General features: G+C 37.3%; 1 protein-coding gene across 19 annotated transcripts in view; it reads right to left on the minus strand.

The window, feature by feature from the left end:
• LOC139756297 (uncharacterized) overlaps positions 1 to 19529 on the minus strand; it is a 185963-nt gene that overhangs the window by 14689 nt on the left and 151745 nt on the right. For 13 of the 19 annotated variants that reach the window (XM_071675575.1, XM_071675567.1, XM_071675571.1 and 10 more), the window contains 5 exons: positions 15858 to 16005; positions 15184 to 15307; positions 12904 to 15049; positions 12225 to 12405; positions 691 to 972 (listed from right to left, as the gene is read on the minus strand). In XM_071675575.1, coding sequence (XP_071531676.1) covers positions 691 to 972; positions 12225 to 12405; positions 12904 to 15049; positions 15184 to 15307; positions 15858 to 16005 — 2881 coding nt within the window. The remainder of the gene's footprint in view (positions 1 to 690; positions 973 to 12224; positions 12406 to 12903; positions 15050 to 15183; positions 15308 to 15857; positions 16006 to 19529) is intronic. The other 6 variants (XM_071675580.1, XM_071675582.1, XM_071675581.1 and 3 more) reach the window with 1 other exon arrangement.

Consider the following 19529-nt stretch of genomic DNA (forward strand, 5'->3'; position numbering starts at 1 on the left):
AATACATTCTTAAGTTCTGGTATGTTATTGTATTATATATGATTAAAGTGAATGTTGGGAGAACTAGCTGGCTTTTTCAAGATATTAGTTATTTGTATAATACAGTAAATGCACACAAAATTGTTATTTTCAACAAAAACTTACCAAACTTGTATCTTGTGATGAAATCAGACATTTCATCTCCCTTTTCACCAAAAACTGAGACATGAATATCATTCATGCATGTTAATACTTCCAAATATATATATATATATATATATATATATATATATATATATATATATATATATATATATATATCTTTTTTTTTTTCTTTCTTTTTTCTCTATAACCTCTTGAGTTCGTAGGTGCACCTTTTACCTACATCAATTATCATTTAAACATGTTACACATTTACTTGTGATTCCACTGAATAACAGCATGTCAGCTGCACAAACAATTCTAATGACATGTTTATTTGACTTGACCATACACTATTTTAAAAAAGTCTATATCTGAGCTAAAAGCGAGTTAAAACTGACTCTAATATAAATCTTCATGGACTGAACCAGTAACTCCTGAAGAGTTTTCTTACATCAATAAACACGTCAAAGTCAACTAAAGACATCTTTAAGTAACGAAAAAAATGTCTTCTGGGCATTGTCTCTAAACAAGAAGATATGTATTAATCCCATGCTGTAGATGACCAACCTGTGCCAATGCTGATTGACTGTCTGGGTGGTGTCCACTGGTGGGCCTCTGCCTCACAACTCCGCCTCTTCTCTTCATTCTCTTCAGTACTGCTACTGCGACTTTTTCTTTTTTCTGGGGTCATCCGCTTTTCTGGAGATGTTCTGGACTCAACATTTGGGGTGTGAGTTGGTGTATGGGCAACTGTAGCTGTAGTCTTTGCATTATCATGGGTTGGTGGCCCAGAAACAGTAGTTATTTGGAGTTGCAGGTCTCTTGGGCGTTCCTTGGGCCAAGGCACAGCTGTTGAAGAACCATCCCATATTAACTGCCCATAAAACTTATCAAAAGATTTAACAAAAATCTGGAGTCCTTTTAATGCGTATTTCTTCCTTATAAGGTTTGGCTGATGGCCAAATGATATGAAGAAAAGACCCACCCCTCTAGGATAATTATAAGGAAATTTCTGATGTTAACCCACAGTCCACATCTAGAAACAGAATCACCTTAGGTGAAATAGTGATCACAACAGCCTTCCCTGTTATAAACAGATATGCCATGAATCCAAAGCCATACAGTATGTAACACAGTTCATAATCCATTCTACATCTAACCAAATGGCAGAGCTCTGGCTGGTGTCATTACTATTTGTTTTTATGCTTACTCAAACTACACTGTTTGTTGAACCACTTGAACTGCAATCTTGAATAACAGTTCCTTTTTTGGATTTTTTTTTTTTTTTTAGTTCATGACCCTCCACCAGTTTCTATGCTTTAAAATACAGGAAAATTATATCTTTATTGATGCTATTTTGTATTGCAATTTCATGTCTTGTTTATAGTTGTTTCCTTCAACTATTACTGTTATTGTTCTTTCACTTTATTCGGCAATTTCCCTTCCTGTTTTTTTTTCACATGCCCTGCTTTAACCAATTATTTTCTATTTTTCACTTTAAGGATACAAGAATGATAAATATGTTACAAAATAACTGTTTTATCTTAACATTAGGTTTCTTTTCTTGATCCAGTGAAGGACCAATCTGCTTTACAGCTGCCATCCTTAAGGGAGAAAATTCATGAAGTTTTACAAAACCTGCTTAACATTTGTCCTTCTTATAGTTCATTCATCACAGGAGCCTCCTCAACCCATCTAACTGTCAAGCTTTGTCATTTTAAGTCACCTTTTTTTGTCCCCTTTACCATGTGTGTGTATACCACATCATTCCAATTCACTCTATTCCTTGCATGCCTTTCACCCTCCTGCATGTTCAGGCCCCGATCGCTCAAAATCTTTTTCACTGACTCACTTCCCAAGCCCTCTCATCCATAACAGACTGCATACTTGCCCCTCTCTCCAAAACTCTTGCATTCACCTCCCTAACAACCCCATCCATAAACAAATTAAACAATCATGGAGACATCACGCACCCCTGCTGCAAACCAACATTCACTGAGAGCCAATCACTTTCCTCTCTTCCTACACATACACATGCCTTACATCCTCGATAAAAACTTTTCACTGCTTCCAGCAACTTAGCTCCCACACCATATACTCTTAATACTTTCCACAAAGCATCTCTATCCACTCTATCATGTGCCTTCTCCAGATCCATAAATGCTGCATACAAATCCATCTGTCTTTCTCAGTATTTCTTACATACATTCTTCAACGCAAACACCTGATCTACACATCCTCTAACACTTCTGAAACCACACTACTCTTCCCCAATCTGATGCTCTGTACATGCCTTCACCCTCTCAATCAATACCCTCCCATATAATTTCCCAGGAATGCTCAACAAACTTATACCTTTGTAATTTGAACATTCATCTTTATCCCTTTTGCATTTGTACAATGGAGCTATGCATGCATTCTGCCAATCCTCAGGGACTTCACCATGAACCATACATACACTGAATATCCTCACCAACCAGTCAACAACAGAGTCAACCCCCCTTGTTAATAAATTCCACTGCAATACCATCCAACCACGCCACCTTGCCTGCTTTCATGTTCCGCAAAGCTTTCACTACCTATTCTCTGTTTACCAAACCATTCTCCCTGACCCTCTCACTTTGCACAACACCTTGACCAAAACACCCTATATCTGCCACTCTATCATCAAACACATTCAACAAACCTTCAAAATACTCACTCCATCTCCTTCTCACTTCACACCTACTTGTTACTTCCCCATTAGCCCCCTTCACAGAAGATCCCATTTGTTCTCATCTTACGCACTTTATTTACCTCTTTCCAGTTTTAAGTCTTTCCTAAACTCTGTCAACAGCTTCAGCATTTTCTCTACCACTCTAAGCCATGTCATCAGCAAACAGCATCAGATTCACCTCCCACAGGCAGCTGCTAGGTATACTGAGCTTGTCTAAATCCCTCCCTCTATCATTCACTCCCTTATCATCTGGAGCTGTTTGCAGTTCATATGTATTAGAGATGAAATTTACTAGATACTTGCTCTTTGCAAGTTCCTATTCAAAATGTCATAAGTCATGCAAATGAAACCCAAGTTGTAAGGAGGGTTACACTCCTGAACAAAAATTTTTCCAATCTAACCCTTATGAATGACCATGCTGAAACAACTTACCGCCCATATACTTCACTTTGTCATGAAATAAAACATGACATTTAACTCAAACTTACTGAAAAAGGTACTAAAAAACGTGATGATGAGGGCTTAAGGTGCTGCTGGAGTGGGATGCGTTGGGTGTGGGTTACTAGGAAGTAGAAGGAGAAGAAATAAGCCTAAGATGAATCATCAGATGCAGCAGCTTTTGCTACATCAACAGTAATGGAGATGAAATTCGATGGATACTTACAGCAAAAAGTGGTGATAACAGTTTGATGTGCTGCTGAAGTTGGATATGGAGGAGTGAGGGTTATTGGGAGGTAGAGGGGGATTTAGTAGGATTGCTTACATTACCTCCTTTATTATATTTCAGCAGTTGTCACCATATCACAGGTACGAAAGATGAAATTTAATGAATACTTATTGAAAAAGGTGGTTCAGGCAGCTGAATATGCTGCTGAAGTGAGAGGTTAGGTGATTTTCTGTCTCTGTCACCCTAGTAATTGTTTGTTTCAGCAGCAGTTGCCAAATCATAGGTGATGTAGACTTTACACTAACCTATGATTTTTTGAATGGTATACATTAGAGTCACGATCACTCATAAAATTCAAACACGGGTAACTCTAACATAATTCTTTTTTTCATTTTGCAGACAAATTTTCATCATTCACATTCAAGCAGTGGGAGCCATGCTGTAAATCTGTAGGCCAACACATATGGTGGACTCTCACAGCATCCTCAGCCCTAGGTTTACATCTGGTATTTTCCATTATAATTTCAAGAAAATTTGGTAATGAAAAATCTGTTTGGTAACGATAATGTGCTGAATGGATGTAGATATCATGAACAAAAGGTGTGATAAATTCCCTGCTGAAATGTATGACTTTGGAGGTATAAGTCTTCTGTGTCAATTTTATGTTCAATGACACTTTTGGACAAACTTCATCCTATTTCCCTATCATAAATGACTTGACATCCAGTACAAGGCACACTGTTTACCACAGTATCCTCACTGACACTTCTACTGTTTTTGTTTTAAGTACAAAACCTTTCGAGTGTGGGTCTACATTTCCTTACTCAATACCACTAAGACTACAGCAATTCTTCTTGATATGACCTCAAAACCTGACCCAATTACTCAGTGCCCTGATTATGGTTCTTATTTCCTTCCTGTGTAGTCCTCTCAATTCTGCTTTCAAGAGCTGGTTATTTGTATACCTTCACCATTAGCTAGCCACACAATGCTCAACACGCCAATGCACCAAATAATCACTACATGGGCAACTCACTGATGGGCCACTGTGACACCATTTCACCAAGCAATGGAACTCTTTACCTTTTCATGTCTTTCCGAAAAATTATGACTTCTTTCTAAATCATAAGCTTTTCAGATCTTTTATCATTCTCTCCATTTTCTTTAAATTTACTGTGCCCTTTTTGTATTGTTCACAAAACAAGACTTGATGTGGGCTTCTGTCTATAACTATAGCTTTTGATATAAAAAAATAATGACATCAGCTCTATATGTATCATATCTGTGCGAGTGCTTACCATATACGTCAACAACACCTTTGCAAGAAATCAGTCCACTTCAAGCAATGAACACTTTGGTTGTTGCATTTAATGTTGGCTGATTATTTCAAGGCAATGGAAATACATCTGCCCTGAAACTCCCATTTCATGAAGTCTCTACCTGCAGCACTAGAATATTTTCCACAAGCACACAATTCAATGACACTGGATAAGAAAGGAATGACATGTGCTTACTTAGTGAACTTACTTCCAAATAATTTGAACTTGAAGTCAAATAAAAAATAATACATAGGTCAGCACCTCCAAGACCCTGCTTCAGAAAACTCAAAGTTCAAATGTTTGAATGAAGACAGTCTGAACAAAGACTTTCTTGTGATTAAAGCAAGGACTACAGAAATCTGACATGGTGACATAGTGAGGTTTGAAGTGAAATTATTACCATCTAGTCACGTGTTTCAAAAGCAAGCAAGAACTCTATCACACTGTTTTTCATAAGGAAAAACTAGGTAGGCAATTCAGTTGTCTCCATGCAAACATTATTCAGCCTATTTTCTGACAGTATGGTACAACATGATTCTGAGCAAGAGACTAATATTGATGGACTGTTGATTGGAATCATAGAGCTTATTTTACCTGTATTCTCTCACAGGTATCAAAACATAAAACCATTTGGAATACTGTGGCAAAAAGTCAACAGTGAATGCACTAAAAACTACATTCAAGTCATACTTTAAAGGATTATATCCCTATCAATAATGTCCTAAGACATATCTGCTCTGAGTCATAGCCCTATTACAAACCAATTAAATTGATAAGTAACAAAATGTAAATAAATTGTTTTAAAGTCAACCAATATAAAGACGTGAAATATATGATGCTCTGTTTGATAGAGTAGAAGAATATTTCACAAAATTATATTCATAGCTTCATACACAATGATGTATTAATTCATGTAGTGGTTATTCAATTTACTATAGCTATACTGCAGAAAAAAAATAATCATAAGAGCATATCAAAGATGCGGACAGTCATAAAGTTATGATTAATGTCACAATAAAAGGTGAACGGAACAGTTGGTGATATAAGCGTTCATCAATGGGAAATAGGTACAACAGAAGAAATTTTCAACATTATCAATCAATGATCACTCTGAAACAATTAATCAAAGAAAATTTTGATTTGTGCATTGTGAATAAGTAGATTCAGATGTGTGTGTTAGTGTCATAATTAGTTACTGGCATAATTTATATGTATATAACTTCCTTTGAGGCTTGTCTAATGATCTGCTAAATATTTATCTATGTATATCCACAGGGAGATATATGGTCTCAAATTACAGTTCATAATTTTCAAAGATGTGTTTTTCTTTGCATATTGATGTAGAATTATGATCTTATTAAGATAGCACTAACTATTACAACAAAAGAGGACCCACTTTATAATACACTAAATATAATTTCAGTGATGAAGAGAAATTTTTACTTTCTAATATCATGAAATCATTAAAGCATTTAAATGCAAAATTAGAAACTGAATGAAACATGTTTTGAAGTACTAATGAACTAGCCAATATGTTATACACGTATATATATATTCTGGTGGGAGAGTTGGGTTTAAATTTATGCTGTAAAAACTTATGGTTCAAAATACATCTCAAAATTATATGGTTACATAAAATGTTTTCAGAAAAAACATAAACAATAATCTGTATGGTGACAGTACACCTATGAAGCACTGTACCACCAATGAACGTTACCACCATTACTCCTCCATACATCTTTGGTCAAGCAGCATTATCTAACTTTACTCACATAAAAACATTGATTAATGTACTTGTTAGCTTCATAAATAATTTCAAGTTATCACAAATAATTACCACGACCCACTCCAGTAATGACTGTGCTGACTCTGACTCAAAAAGGCCAGTTATAAAGAATGAATCAGTGATTGTGAGCAGGGCACTGCCCTCCAGCTAAGCAACACAATAACAGCCAGCAACCTTGCCCATGCAACTTTTGCAGGTCAGTCAGCAACACCCACCCACTACCTTATATAAACCACCGCAGGGAAGAACTGCACTCTCTTCTCCTTCACTCATCTCATGGTATTATTTATCCCCTTTCTCAATGATTGCTATATGGGAAATGTCTTTGCTTTCTAAGAAATATTTGTAAAAACAACTCAAAAGTTTGTTACTGTAAGGAATGTGGAAGACATCATATAATGAGAGATGGAGAATATGAAGAATCTAAATACCTCTCATCAGTTCAAAAGAGGGTAAATATGGCTTTAATCTCTTGGTCTTCTTTCACAAACTCAAAAGCATTAATCAGTGACTTCAACAAGGTGTAAAAAAATCATAAAAATACAGTAGTAAATCTCAGGCTTCAATAGATGTTTTAAAGCTGTCATCCTGGGAAATGATCCAACACATCTTAAAGATAACAGTCTGCTCATTATAAACAATTAAACCTGACACACAGAAACAGTCATTCAGGTTATCTAGTTGGGCACTGACCTAGTGTAACACCTCTGGAATAAGATTACATACTGTCTTATCTGACAGAAAATCCTTGAAAACACTTGTCTTCATTTAAGCAAGCAAATAAGGAAATAAACTGGATGACAAATGACAAAAGCCATATTTACCCATTTATGATGATTCATTTATCTCATAACAACCTAAGTAAGATCTTTAGCATCATGGCATGGAGACTTTCAAGAGCCAGAGAGGCAGTCACCCCTGCTAGTTGGCAGAGCAGATAATTCAATACCATAGATGCCCATTCATTCAGGGTCACAAGAAGTCGATGCGGTGAGGGGGTCCTAAGGAGGATCTGCGGAACCTCAACCTGAATCCAGCCCCACTTAATCGTCCTGAAAACACCACCGTCATCACCAGCAGTGCTTAAAAACTGATTGCTTAAAATTCTTTTAACAAAATTACCTACATAAAAAGTAACTTTTGACATCTACCTTTCACACTGGAAGGAAATGTTGTCACTGTAAACCTAGTAATTTTCTAGTGTTAAATAAAACAGTTGTTTACAAAAAGGAAAATCTTAAAACTTACCAAGACTTTAAAACCTGTGCCTGTGGCAATATATCCTAATCCTTTTTTGACTTGGAGGTCATTCCTGAACTTACAAGTAAAGACTATGGCATTCATGTTTTCTTCTGCATAGCTAAGGAAAATCACAAAGCACTTTACAGTAAACCTGGACAAAAAAAGAATGCTAACTATAAAAAATCCTTTAATATTCTGAATGTTTACTAAGTTTTCACACATCTATGGTCCACTCATAAAAAAATGAAAAATGTTAAAGCTGAAAAAAAACAAAAATTAAGTATAAACCTTTACAAACTGATGATCCAGTATGGTCACCATCAGTTAGTACATCTCTCCACTATTATAATTTTGCTGCTGTTTCACATGTGCTTCTGGTTTGTAAAGAATTTATTTTGCAACTGTTTCACATGTGTTTCTGGTCTGTAAGAACTCACTTGACAACATTGTTTGACTTTTTGAGGCAGTACATTTGCATGAATATGAATCCATACTTAAAAACAAATGATGCAACTATCTATCTATACCCCTGATGCCCATTCCCTTTTGGAACTCCATGAAGGGGTGCCACGGAAAAAGCCTCCATATCTGGTGAACTCCAGTGTCTCTTCTTAGCCTTGCCCTTAACAGGCCACTGGCAGAGGGCAACTCTAGTGCAGTGTTTTTAGAAGCCCCTACTTAATGTTCACACCAACTACTACATTCTCCCTAGAAAATCCCCATCTTCCTTCCATACGCCTAAACCATCCTAAAGCATGATGCAACACCTGATACTATAATCATGGGTATCTGAAAATGGATCCACAGAAATTACAACAAAAAAGAACCAAGAAATAGTAATTCTTGCACTAATCAAGGGTATCTGAAAATAGATACAAAGGAACCTCAGAACAAAAAACAAATGTGTAGTGTAATGTTATGTTGACAATTGTATAAGTACAGCAATCACATCCAAAGAAGGACTTCTTAATCATGGCTTTCTTATTTCTATGGTGAAAGAATTTATGGCCATCTTAGGTTCTATTACCACACCATCCATAAACATATCAAACAGCCATGGTAACATCCCTCACTCCTGTCATAGACCCATCTTCAATTGGAATCTCTCACTCTGTTCTTCTACTCACACACATGTTTTACTCTCTTGAGAAACTTCTCACAACTTCTAATTGCATTCCTCCCTCACCATATATTCTTAGCACCTTCCACAAAGTATCACTATCAATATGATCATACTCTTTCTCCAGAACAATAAATGCCAAACACAAATCCTTTTTGTTTCTCTTAGCATTTCTCAAATAAATGCTTCAAAGCAAACACCTGATCCATACATCCTTTACCACTCCTGAAGCCACAATGTTCCTCCCTAGTCTGTGCATGCCACCACCCTCTCAATCATTACTCACCCATACAACTTACATACATACATACAACAGGTAGACCTAACAGACTTATACCTATGCAATAAATATATTTACTTTTGTCCCCTTTGCCTCTATATAGGGGCACTATAATTCATTCTGCCAATCCTCAGACTCTTCACCATAATCTATCTATACATACAGCGAAAATCCTAAATAACTAACAATCAACAAAGTCCCCTTTCTTAAGAAATTCAGCTGCAATCCCGTCTACCCCATTTGTTTTGCCGAACTTCATCTTGTGCACAGCTTTCAACAAGGCTTCAATATGTGACAGGATTACATTCACTCCATCTTAAATCAACCACTGAAATCCATTTTATATGAGGAATCCATCCTATCACTACAACCTTGGGCTGCGAGAGCCTATGTAAAAGGTGTAACACCGAGACTCTTTGCAGAAAGGGTTCCTCAGATAATTAAATCAACAAATGTATAAATTCTAAGGTGATGAGGCAAGTGAGAAGGAATGAAGTGTAACAAAACTATAACATCATATCAGGTAAGCTAGAGGGTTTTTCCTTAACTTTTTCAGGGAAAAAATTCAGGCAGCCCAATCATGGCGAACTAAGAATGCCAATGGACATGACTGCAGATCATGGTAAATGTTCTCTTTTGGATCAAGGCACTATTCTTCTAATTAAAGAAAATAATGATTATGTTAAACTATTTTTCAACTGCATCAGTAAGCTCACTGCACTTTCCAGACCCACTTCATATCTGTTACCTTACTTCGGCTTTGTCAAATACTGCCACCTAGTTTGAAAATATATCAATAAATACAGATACCATATAGATACCTATAGTATTTTATCATTGACAGTATATCCATGCTATACTACATCCTATCTAGCATGAAATCATGTTAGAGATATTTCTACATAATAATCAAATATGTACTGTGATGTATTTCTTTTAAAAATTGTATGAGGGATCATGTCTATCTACACATTTTTACATACATAATTTCTTTGGTTATCATTAAAACAGCCTACAGTATGCACCAATTATATCAAAACAAACATGGTGAGCCAAATCTAAATTCCTTTTCAGTATAAGTATGTATAATTTAACACTTTTTTTTCAACTATTCTTGATATTTCCTTTCAAATGATTAGAATATAAAAGTTTTTTGCATTTTTTGATATACCACTGTCCTGGAGACCCCATACATTTCTAGGCCTGGTCTTTAAGAAGTTAAAGGGAACAAAATCTATAGAAGGATCCATTATCCATGGTATCACCTTGGCACTAGTTACAGGTGAAATGCCCTTCATTTCTATCTGATTTCAAGGGTACAGAAAGATTCAAGGGGTCTGTCTCCTCGTAGCACAGTTTCATAAAACATTTTACTTGGAAAAGTTTTGCATTATATACATGCCCTAGTCACTCTAAAGTTATACAAAGGTTTATCTCCACATTGTATAACTTCCAGGAGTGATACATATTCAATACATATTCAAACAAAAATAATCTAGTGTCTTGCTCAATACCAACTATAAAGTATGAAAAAGCACTGGCAAAGAATCTGTAAGCAATGATGTGTCTCCTAAAGGAGCTGAAAGTTTGAAAACATCAGTCACTTTAAATATATGTTTTTCTCTGAGCATGTGAACAAAGCTGAGAATTTTTATGTATTTTCATTCTATTCTGTTTTCTTAAACATCTGCTACCAATACACTGGTCTAATATTTCTGTCAAATGCTGGGGTCATATGTTAGTCATAAAACAACACATAATGTTCTGTCAAAGTCACAGAGACATACCCTAGGTAATGCACAGTATCATAAATAAAACTTATGTGAATGATGAGCTTTATGCTTATTTCAGTAAGCTGGGAATGTGCGAATGCAAAAGCCAATGGCATAAATGAATGTATGCTCAGAGCATGCAGACAGAAGTAAAGGGGAAATCAGCATGATTCTGTCATCAAGCAAGCAGTCTAAGTTAAAGTATAACACTAGGGGGTCATGGTAACAAACAGAAAGGGGAGTTATCTATGTTAAGTCACCTAACTGGAATAAGGGAAAAGATTTCAATATATTCTATTTTCCACAAGGTACTTAAATTTAGATGGGTCATGAACTTTATCCCTGGAAATCTAAATCAAATAAGTTAAAAACAATTGTGAACAGCAGAACAGAAGTATCTATGTACCTATTTGCAAAATCTAATAACTATCCACTACTAGCAAGAGATATAGATTCCAGTCACCTTCTTTAGTGAATAAATTATCAATCTTAGTGGTGTGTTTCCATGTCATAAGAAGTGAGCTCAAATGATTGAAGCAATTCATTTAAGGGCCCAGATGATGTAAATTACATGAAAATCATGGCAATAATCAAAGTATAACAGAGTTTCAAAACTTTACCAAATACATAAGCTGACAAAGATGCCTGAACAGTAGAATGAATATGGCAAACCATATCTAACCCTTTCCTCTCTTCCTTGGACAAGTTGAACAGCATTACATATGTCAATTTCATGAATAAAGGGCTTGGATTATTAAGCTAAAACAAACATGATGCACTTACAGAAGGTGACAATTATCATTTTCTTCTAAGTCAAGTACTATGCAAAGTGATTTCAATTCAATACCTCCTTAACTATATCAACAAAAATGCATGGAAGAAATTCTTACAATATACACAAGGAAAAAACGAGTTTCCCCTGATCCACTCCTCTGATGGGGGCAAAATTCAACTAATGTGACCCTATCTAAGGCTATGTTTGGATGTGAAGGTTAGGCAACTCACCACATATTGTCAGATTCCAGTAATATGCTAGCTTCATGAAAGTAAGTGTCTGCTTCTAACATAACACTTTCATTACTATACCTTTATACACATTTAAATTACATATCAAGAACCTGTAGGACCCTTATTTTGCTGTATACATTAAAGGAAAGTATCCTGTGAGTATATTCAAACTTCAACTAAAGCTAACTTACTGGTGGTATGGCGGACACCTTCTCCCATAGTACGAGGACTCACAGGTGGGTGTTCTGTGATAAAGGAGTAGTAGCCCGAGTCCTTTTTCTCCACACCCACACGACCTCTTCCACCCCGACGTAGCTCAACACTACCACTACCCATGTCCACACCCATGTCCAGCCCAGGGTCGGTGTTTGTCTAGTATGAAATATTATTTGATTAAATTTTAAATGTTCCACATATAGAAGTACTTATCCATGATAAGTTCCTCCTTTCAAAAAAGTCGACATGCAGAAAAACCATATTCATCTAAAATAAGAAAAAAATCATAAACTGCATTTTATACCCATTACTCCCCATAAAGTATTTCACTGAGTGGAGATCATATACATGAAATATACATATCAACAGCAATAGACAGACAGGAGTTCTCTTATCTGATTGTCTTTCCTTATTTCATCTTGTTCTAAATTTCTGACAGATTCAAGCATATTCAACAGCAGATGTTTTAACAATGAATTATTACAATTATTATAAGAAAGCATGACTCTATGTAATTCTGTCAGACAAAAATGTCTGATGAGTCAAATTTTTGCACAGTGAAGTTTAGTAACTTTTTTGCTACAGAGTAATACTTTTACAAAGATCTATTTTAAAGTATCAGAGCTGTATCACTATAACTATATTCCTACTTACCCTTACCTCAAATTGTGAGAAATAAGCCCCTGTCACCCCAGGGAGGCTTGCTGGCCGAGGAGTTTTGGGTGTAGTTGGTTGATGTTGTCTCTGAGATGGTTGTTCACCTGGGAAAACATCTGCAAACACAGCATCATAGGGCCCAAGTGCATCATCTTGGGTTGTGATGGAGTGGGCATCATCATGAAGAAAATCAGTGTCAGAAATCTCTGAGCCAAACCCACTTGTTGAAACACTGTCACTTCGTGCTAGTTCCCATGGGTACAACCAGGTAGTGCCTTCACGACCTATTCCTGGTTGATGGTGTTGGTGACTGGAAGCCAGGTTATGAGGCCAGGCTCTTCCAACCTCATCATAGCTGGAACACTTTCTAGTGGTAAAGTCTGGATTACGATGCTCCAACAGACGGCGAGTATTCAGGTGAGTTTCACTAGAAGAATAACACCTGGGTAAACACTGAGGATTCGGAGGGATTTCTTTTCTCTCCTCCTCTATTATGATACCTGAATCACTCTGTTGTACTCCAGGATGATTAGGAGAGCTGGGGATGGCTGTGGCAGGTTCAGCCACAGCAGCCTCTTGAGGACTTCCTGGTAACCAAACTCCTGAGGCAGGTTCAGAGGCAGTACAAGCTGCAGTGGCCGGAGTTGGGTGTTGATGCTGCTGCTTAAGTTGGCCAGTAGAAACACCAAGGTCTAACACTCGAGGACGTTCCTCTCGAGATCCTGCCAACTGAATGGGAACAATTACCTCACGAGGCCGTTGTGGCAACTTTTCAGGTTGTTGTCGGCATCTCTCAGTTTTGATTATGGATTCTTTGTCTGTCCGAGACTTTTCATCAAATGATCTCCATGCATTATCAAGGCAACCTTTCTTGTCTCCTAAAGTTTTTCTTATTTGTTCTTCTGGAATAACAATATGTTCTTCCTTTTCCTGGCCATCTTCTATTTGAACTTCAAGCACTGATTTAACTTCAGGCTTTGGATTACATGGTGTGGCAATTACTTGAGTTTCACGTACAACTAATGGCTCACTCCGAACATAGCTAACAGGTGATGCATCTCTCTTGACATCAATTACACAGACTGACACCTGGCGACTCTCTCTATCACTGCTACGACGTGAGAAAGAAGATGAGGATGAAGTTGCAGGCCTTATTGTTTTTTCATCTCTTTCTCTTTCTTCTAATCTTTCTCTCCCAGTCTCAACATAACTATTTCTCCTTTCTCCTATTTTTACCTTCCCTGTCTCAATAGAACCTCTTCCTCTTTCTTCTACTCTCACTCTCCCTGATTCAACAAAGCCATTTCCTCTTTCCTGTAGTCTTATTCTTCCTGTTTCATCATCACTTCCTCTTTCCTCTGATCTTAATCTTCCTGTCTTTAAACTATCACCTTTTTCTCCTACATTTTCTTTCCCTGCTTCACTAGCACCAACATTAAATGTGGCACTACTGTAATAATTGCTGTTTGACCCGCTTGTACTCTTAATGCTATCACTAGACGTAAAGCTTTCTTTTAAGGACGCAATCTTAGCCTCACTTTTATAGTCACTACTAGTCCGACTAGACACCTCCTTACTTTTGTAATAGGAGCTAAAGGCAGGAGAGGATGAAGAGGGTTCTGAAGTTTTTCTAAAGGTGAAAACTGGGGAACTTCCTGTATCCCTTATAATAGCTGTTTTAGGAGATGATGGAGGTAGACTTGAGATTGATGTTACTGGAGATGAGCACTTAGGTGTGACAGGCAGACCATCATCACGAAGCTCATCCAAGGCAGAAGCAAAGCTGAGACGAGCCAATGCTGTGGAGGGTGACATGTCAGGAGTGTGAGGTGTAGAGGATGGAGACGCTGGAACAGCTTCGAGGGTTGACCGAAGGTTTAGACTGAGAGATTTAGGAATACTACTCTGTACCCCTGCACAGGCATGTTTTTCAAGAAAACTAGATGTGAATGCAGATGATGATGTAGAAACTGAAGTGGATGAGCTAACAGAAGAGTGATGAGACTCATGGGCACGGAACAGAATTGGGGCAGAGGCAGGATCTCTTGGACATACTTCTCGCCTTAACTGCCGATCTAATTCCGCTAACTGACCAACAAAGTTAATATTTGGGGAGATTGTTGGTCTTCTTGTTTTTACATACCTGAGGATTGGAAAAGAATGATAACAAGAACAAATATCATAATATAAATCTATCTCATTTAACTTCAAAGGTTTTGACATCTTATGAATTAATATCATCAGACATTTCTATACCGTATATAAGTTAATACATACATGTAAGCTTCATCAAAAGGGAGTGAGAGATGCTTCATGACGTAAGCAATTGCAACAGTTGCAGATCGGGAGATGCCCGCCAGACAGTGTACCAGCACACACCCACCAGATTCACGAACCTTGTCTGTTTTAGAGAGTAATTAATTATGAGATTATCATGTCAAGAAGAGATGAGTGGATGTAGAATACATTCACAAGGTGTGAGGCAGTAACAGGTTCAAAAGAATCTTTGAGGGTAATGATATCGTACTGCAAAGAGGACTATTAGGAGTGAGTTCAAATTTACCCTAGGACCAATTTCTATAAGTTACCATGGTCAATGAACCTGTAAATCTTGTCATGTAACTTCTATGACAGTAACAGGTTGCCAGACTTATGATACAATAATAAAAACAATGAACTGGATTTGTTCCACAAATAAAACCAGACCTGATGCATGAAAGGCTTATTCTTAACGTTCATGATCAGATTTCACTTTGTGGGGATTATCGTCTCATACTATTATTCTATCAGAGAGAGAGAGAGAGAGAGAGAGAGAGAGAGAGAGAGAGAGAGAGAGAGAATGAGGGTTCTATATACAATACCCTGCCTTACATGTAAAAAATGAACTTATATCAGTTTTTTCCAGGACATGACTGTAAACACAATAACTTCATGCGTAATATTATACCCACCAATAAAGTTGAAGGCATCATTAAAATAAGGAAGAAGTTTTTCATTAAAATTATCGTTGACAGGAATTCTCATGAAGTGGGATTCTTGAACGAAGTCTGGCTTAGGGCACGACACACTCACATTCAGTTCGTACAAGATGTTATAATCCTGCAAAAGAAACCAAAGATAAGCTTTTTTTAATCCTCATACTTCCTGTTAAAAAGACTATAGTCATGGTTGAAATTATATAATCTAAACTTCGTAAAAGTTATGTCTCATTTTGCAAGGAGGTATCACTAGGAGTAATGTCTCGTAATTATCTTTCACGCAAAAGGAGTCCTCATTTCACTGCTACTGGAGGTAGCCCAACCTTGGACTGCAAGAGCCTCTTGAAAGGGTTTCCTGGGGTAAGTATATATAGAGTGAATTGGAAGGATGAGGTATACCAAGGTTGACATGCTGTCAATGGACTGAACCAGGGCATGTGAAGCATCTGGGGTAAACAACGGAAAGGTCTGTGGGGCCTGGATGTGGATAGGGAGCTGTGGGTTTGGTGCATTACACATGGCAGCTAGAGAATAGTGAACGAATGTGGCCTTTGGGTCTGCTTTCCTGGCGCTACCTCGCTGACAAGGGAAACGGCGATAAGGTATAATATATATATATATATATATATATATATATATATATATATATATATATATATATATATATATATTATCCCTGGGGATAGGGGATTAAGAATACTTCCCACGTATTCCCTGCGTGTCGTAGAAGGCGACTAAAAGGGGAGGGAGCGGGGGGCTGGAAATCCTCCCCTCTCGTTTTTTTTTTTTTTTAAATTTTCCAATAGGAGGAACAGAGGGGGGCCAGGTGAGGATATCCCACAAAGGCCCAGTCCTCTGTTCTTAACGCTACCTCGCTAACGCGGGAAATGGCGAAGTTTAAATGAAAAAGAAAAAAAAAAAAAAAAAAAAATATATATATATATATATATATATATATATATATATATTTTTTTTTTTCTTTTTCTTTTAAACTTCGCCATTTCCCGCGTTAGCGAGGTAGCGTTAAGAACAGAGGACACACATATATCCTTGCAACGTCATATGTCAAACACAGAAGTTCTGGTAACTGACATCATACCTGCTTGACTATATGTACATTAGTTACTCTCAGGACATAATTTGAGTTTAAATGAAGTGATTACAAAAAAATCCTTTCAGAGAAAGGAAAGCTTCATCAAGCTACTTAGGTTATACAATAACATAAACTTGAAATTTTTTCTTAAATAATCAGCATTTTTCAACCAACATCTCACTCCTACTGGATCAGTGCATCAAGCAAGAAACATCTTTCTCCTGCCAAACTTGCCAAACCAACAAATTTAGCACGAGCGATATCAAAGCCGCTAACTGTAGCCCTTCATCCCATGTTACACCTCAGTTCGCACAAATAATATGCACCCAAAAGAGATGCTTCACATGTAAAATATATATCCCTTCATATTCCTGGAAATTAAGTTCTGCCTCATCACGCTAGTTTGTTTAGTTCTGGTCTCCTGAGCTAAGTTAGGTTTTGCGATACTAGCTGGAGTGTTAATATGATGATACGTCTGATTTTATCTGGTGAAAAACTTATTTTCTTAACTAAAATAAACAGTGGTTGACATAAAGACTCTTGTGCATGCAAGACTTGTACCAGACTTTCTTGAGCAGCGTACTCAGTGTTGCCACTCTCTCACGACTGTACTACATCTTACCCTCCTTTCTTGCATTGCCAGAAGCACTAGATTAATGATTCACTCAAATCTAATTATCCGCTTTTTTGACACTGACCCGGGAGGCATTTCGTTGTTTTCTATGTCTTACAGATTAATTGGGTGGGCAGTTTCACGTCTGAGCTAAGGGATACCATCAACATGATAAATATCTTTATAACTGTCTGTCACTTACGAGAACCTAAAATATGCATGAGAAAGCTGAATGGCTCCATTTAACTCTAAGTTACTGGGAGGGAGGGAGAGCATAGTATCAAATGTACCTACAATTACTTAAGGTCCTCTTCACACACAAAGTTTTCTTTATAATGTCAATATATATATATATATATATATATATATATATATATATATATATATATATATATATATATATATATATATATATATATATATATTCATATATATATATATATATATATATATATATATATATATATATATATATATATATATATATATATATATATATATATATATATATATGATGGAGTGAAAAAGATTTTGTGTGATCGGGGCCTGAACATGCAGGAGGGTGAAAGAAGGGCAAGGAATAGAGTGAATTGGAGCGATGTGGTATACCGGGGTTGACGTGCTGTCAGTGGATTGAATCAAGGCATGTGAAGCGTCTGGGGTAAACCATGGAAAGCTGTGTAGGTGTGTATATTTGCGTGTGTGGACGTATGTATATACATGTGTATGGGGGTGGGTTGGGCCATTTCTTTCGTCTGTTTCCTTGCGCTACCTCGCAAACGCGGGAGACAGCGACAAAGTATAATAAATATATATATATATATATATATATATATATATATATATATATATATATATATACAACTTGCCTCCCACACCATATATTCTCAATACCTTCCACAGAGCATCTCTATCAACTCTATCATATGCCTGTGGGAGGCAAGTTGTTAGAAGCAGTGAAAAGTTTTTGTCGAGGATGTAAGGCATGTGTACGTGTAGGAAGAGAGGAAAGTGATTGGTTCTCAGTGAATGTAGGTTTGCGCCAGGGGTGTGTGATGTCTCCATGGTTGTTTAATTTGTTTATGGATGGGGTTGTTAGGGAGGTGAATGCAAGAGTTTTGGAAAGAGGGGCAAGTATGAAGTCTGTTGGGGATGAGAGAGCTTGGGAAGTGAGTCAGTTGTTGTTCGCTGATGATACAGCGCTGGTTGCTGATTCATGTGAGAAACTGCAGAAGCTGGTGACTGAGTTTGGTAAAGTGTGTGAAAGAAGAAAGTTAAGAGTAAATGTGAATAAGAGCAAGGTTATTAGGTACAGTAGGGTTGAGGGTCAAGTCAATTGGGAGGTGAGTTTGAATGGAGAATAACAGGAGGAAGTGAAGTGTTTTAGATATCTGGGAGTGGATCTGGCAGCGGATGGAACCATGGAAGCGGAAGTGGATCATAGGGTGGGGGAGGGGGCGAAAATTCTGGGAGCCTTGACGAATGTGTGGAAGTCGAGAACATTATCTCGGAAAGCAAAAATGGGTATGTTTGAAGGAATAGTGGTTCCAACAATGTTGTATGGTTGCGAGGCGTGGACTATGGATAGAGTTGTGCGCAGGAGGATGGATGTGCTGGAAATGAGATGTTTGAGGACAATGTGTGGTGTGAGGTGGTTTGATCGAGTAAGTAACGTAAGGGTAAGAGAGATGTGTGGAAATAAAAAGAGCGTGGTTGAGAGAGCAGAAGAGGGTGTTTTGAAATGGTTTGGTCACATGGAGAGAATGAGTGAGGAAAGATTGACCAAGAGGATATACGTGTCGGAGGTGGAGGGAACGAGGAGAAGAGGGAGACCAAATTGGAGGTGGAAAGATGGAGTGAAAAAGATTTTGTGTGATCGGGGCCTGAACATGCAGGAGGGTGTAAGGAGGGCAAGGAATAGAGTGAATTGGAGCGATGT

This window comes from Panulirus ornatus, chromosome 21 (genome assembly GCF_036320965.1).
Source record: "Panulirus ornatus isolate Po-2019 chromosome 21, ASM3632096v1, whole genome shotgun sequence".
In the NCBI taxonomy this organism is placed as follows: domain Eukaryota; kingdom Metazoa; phylum Arthropoda; class Malacostraca; order Decapoda; family Palinuridae; genus Panulirus; species Panulirus ornatus.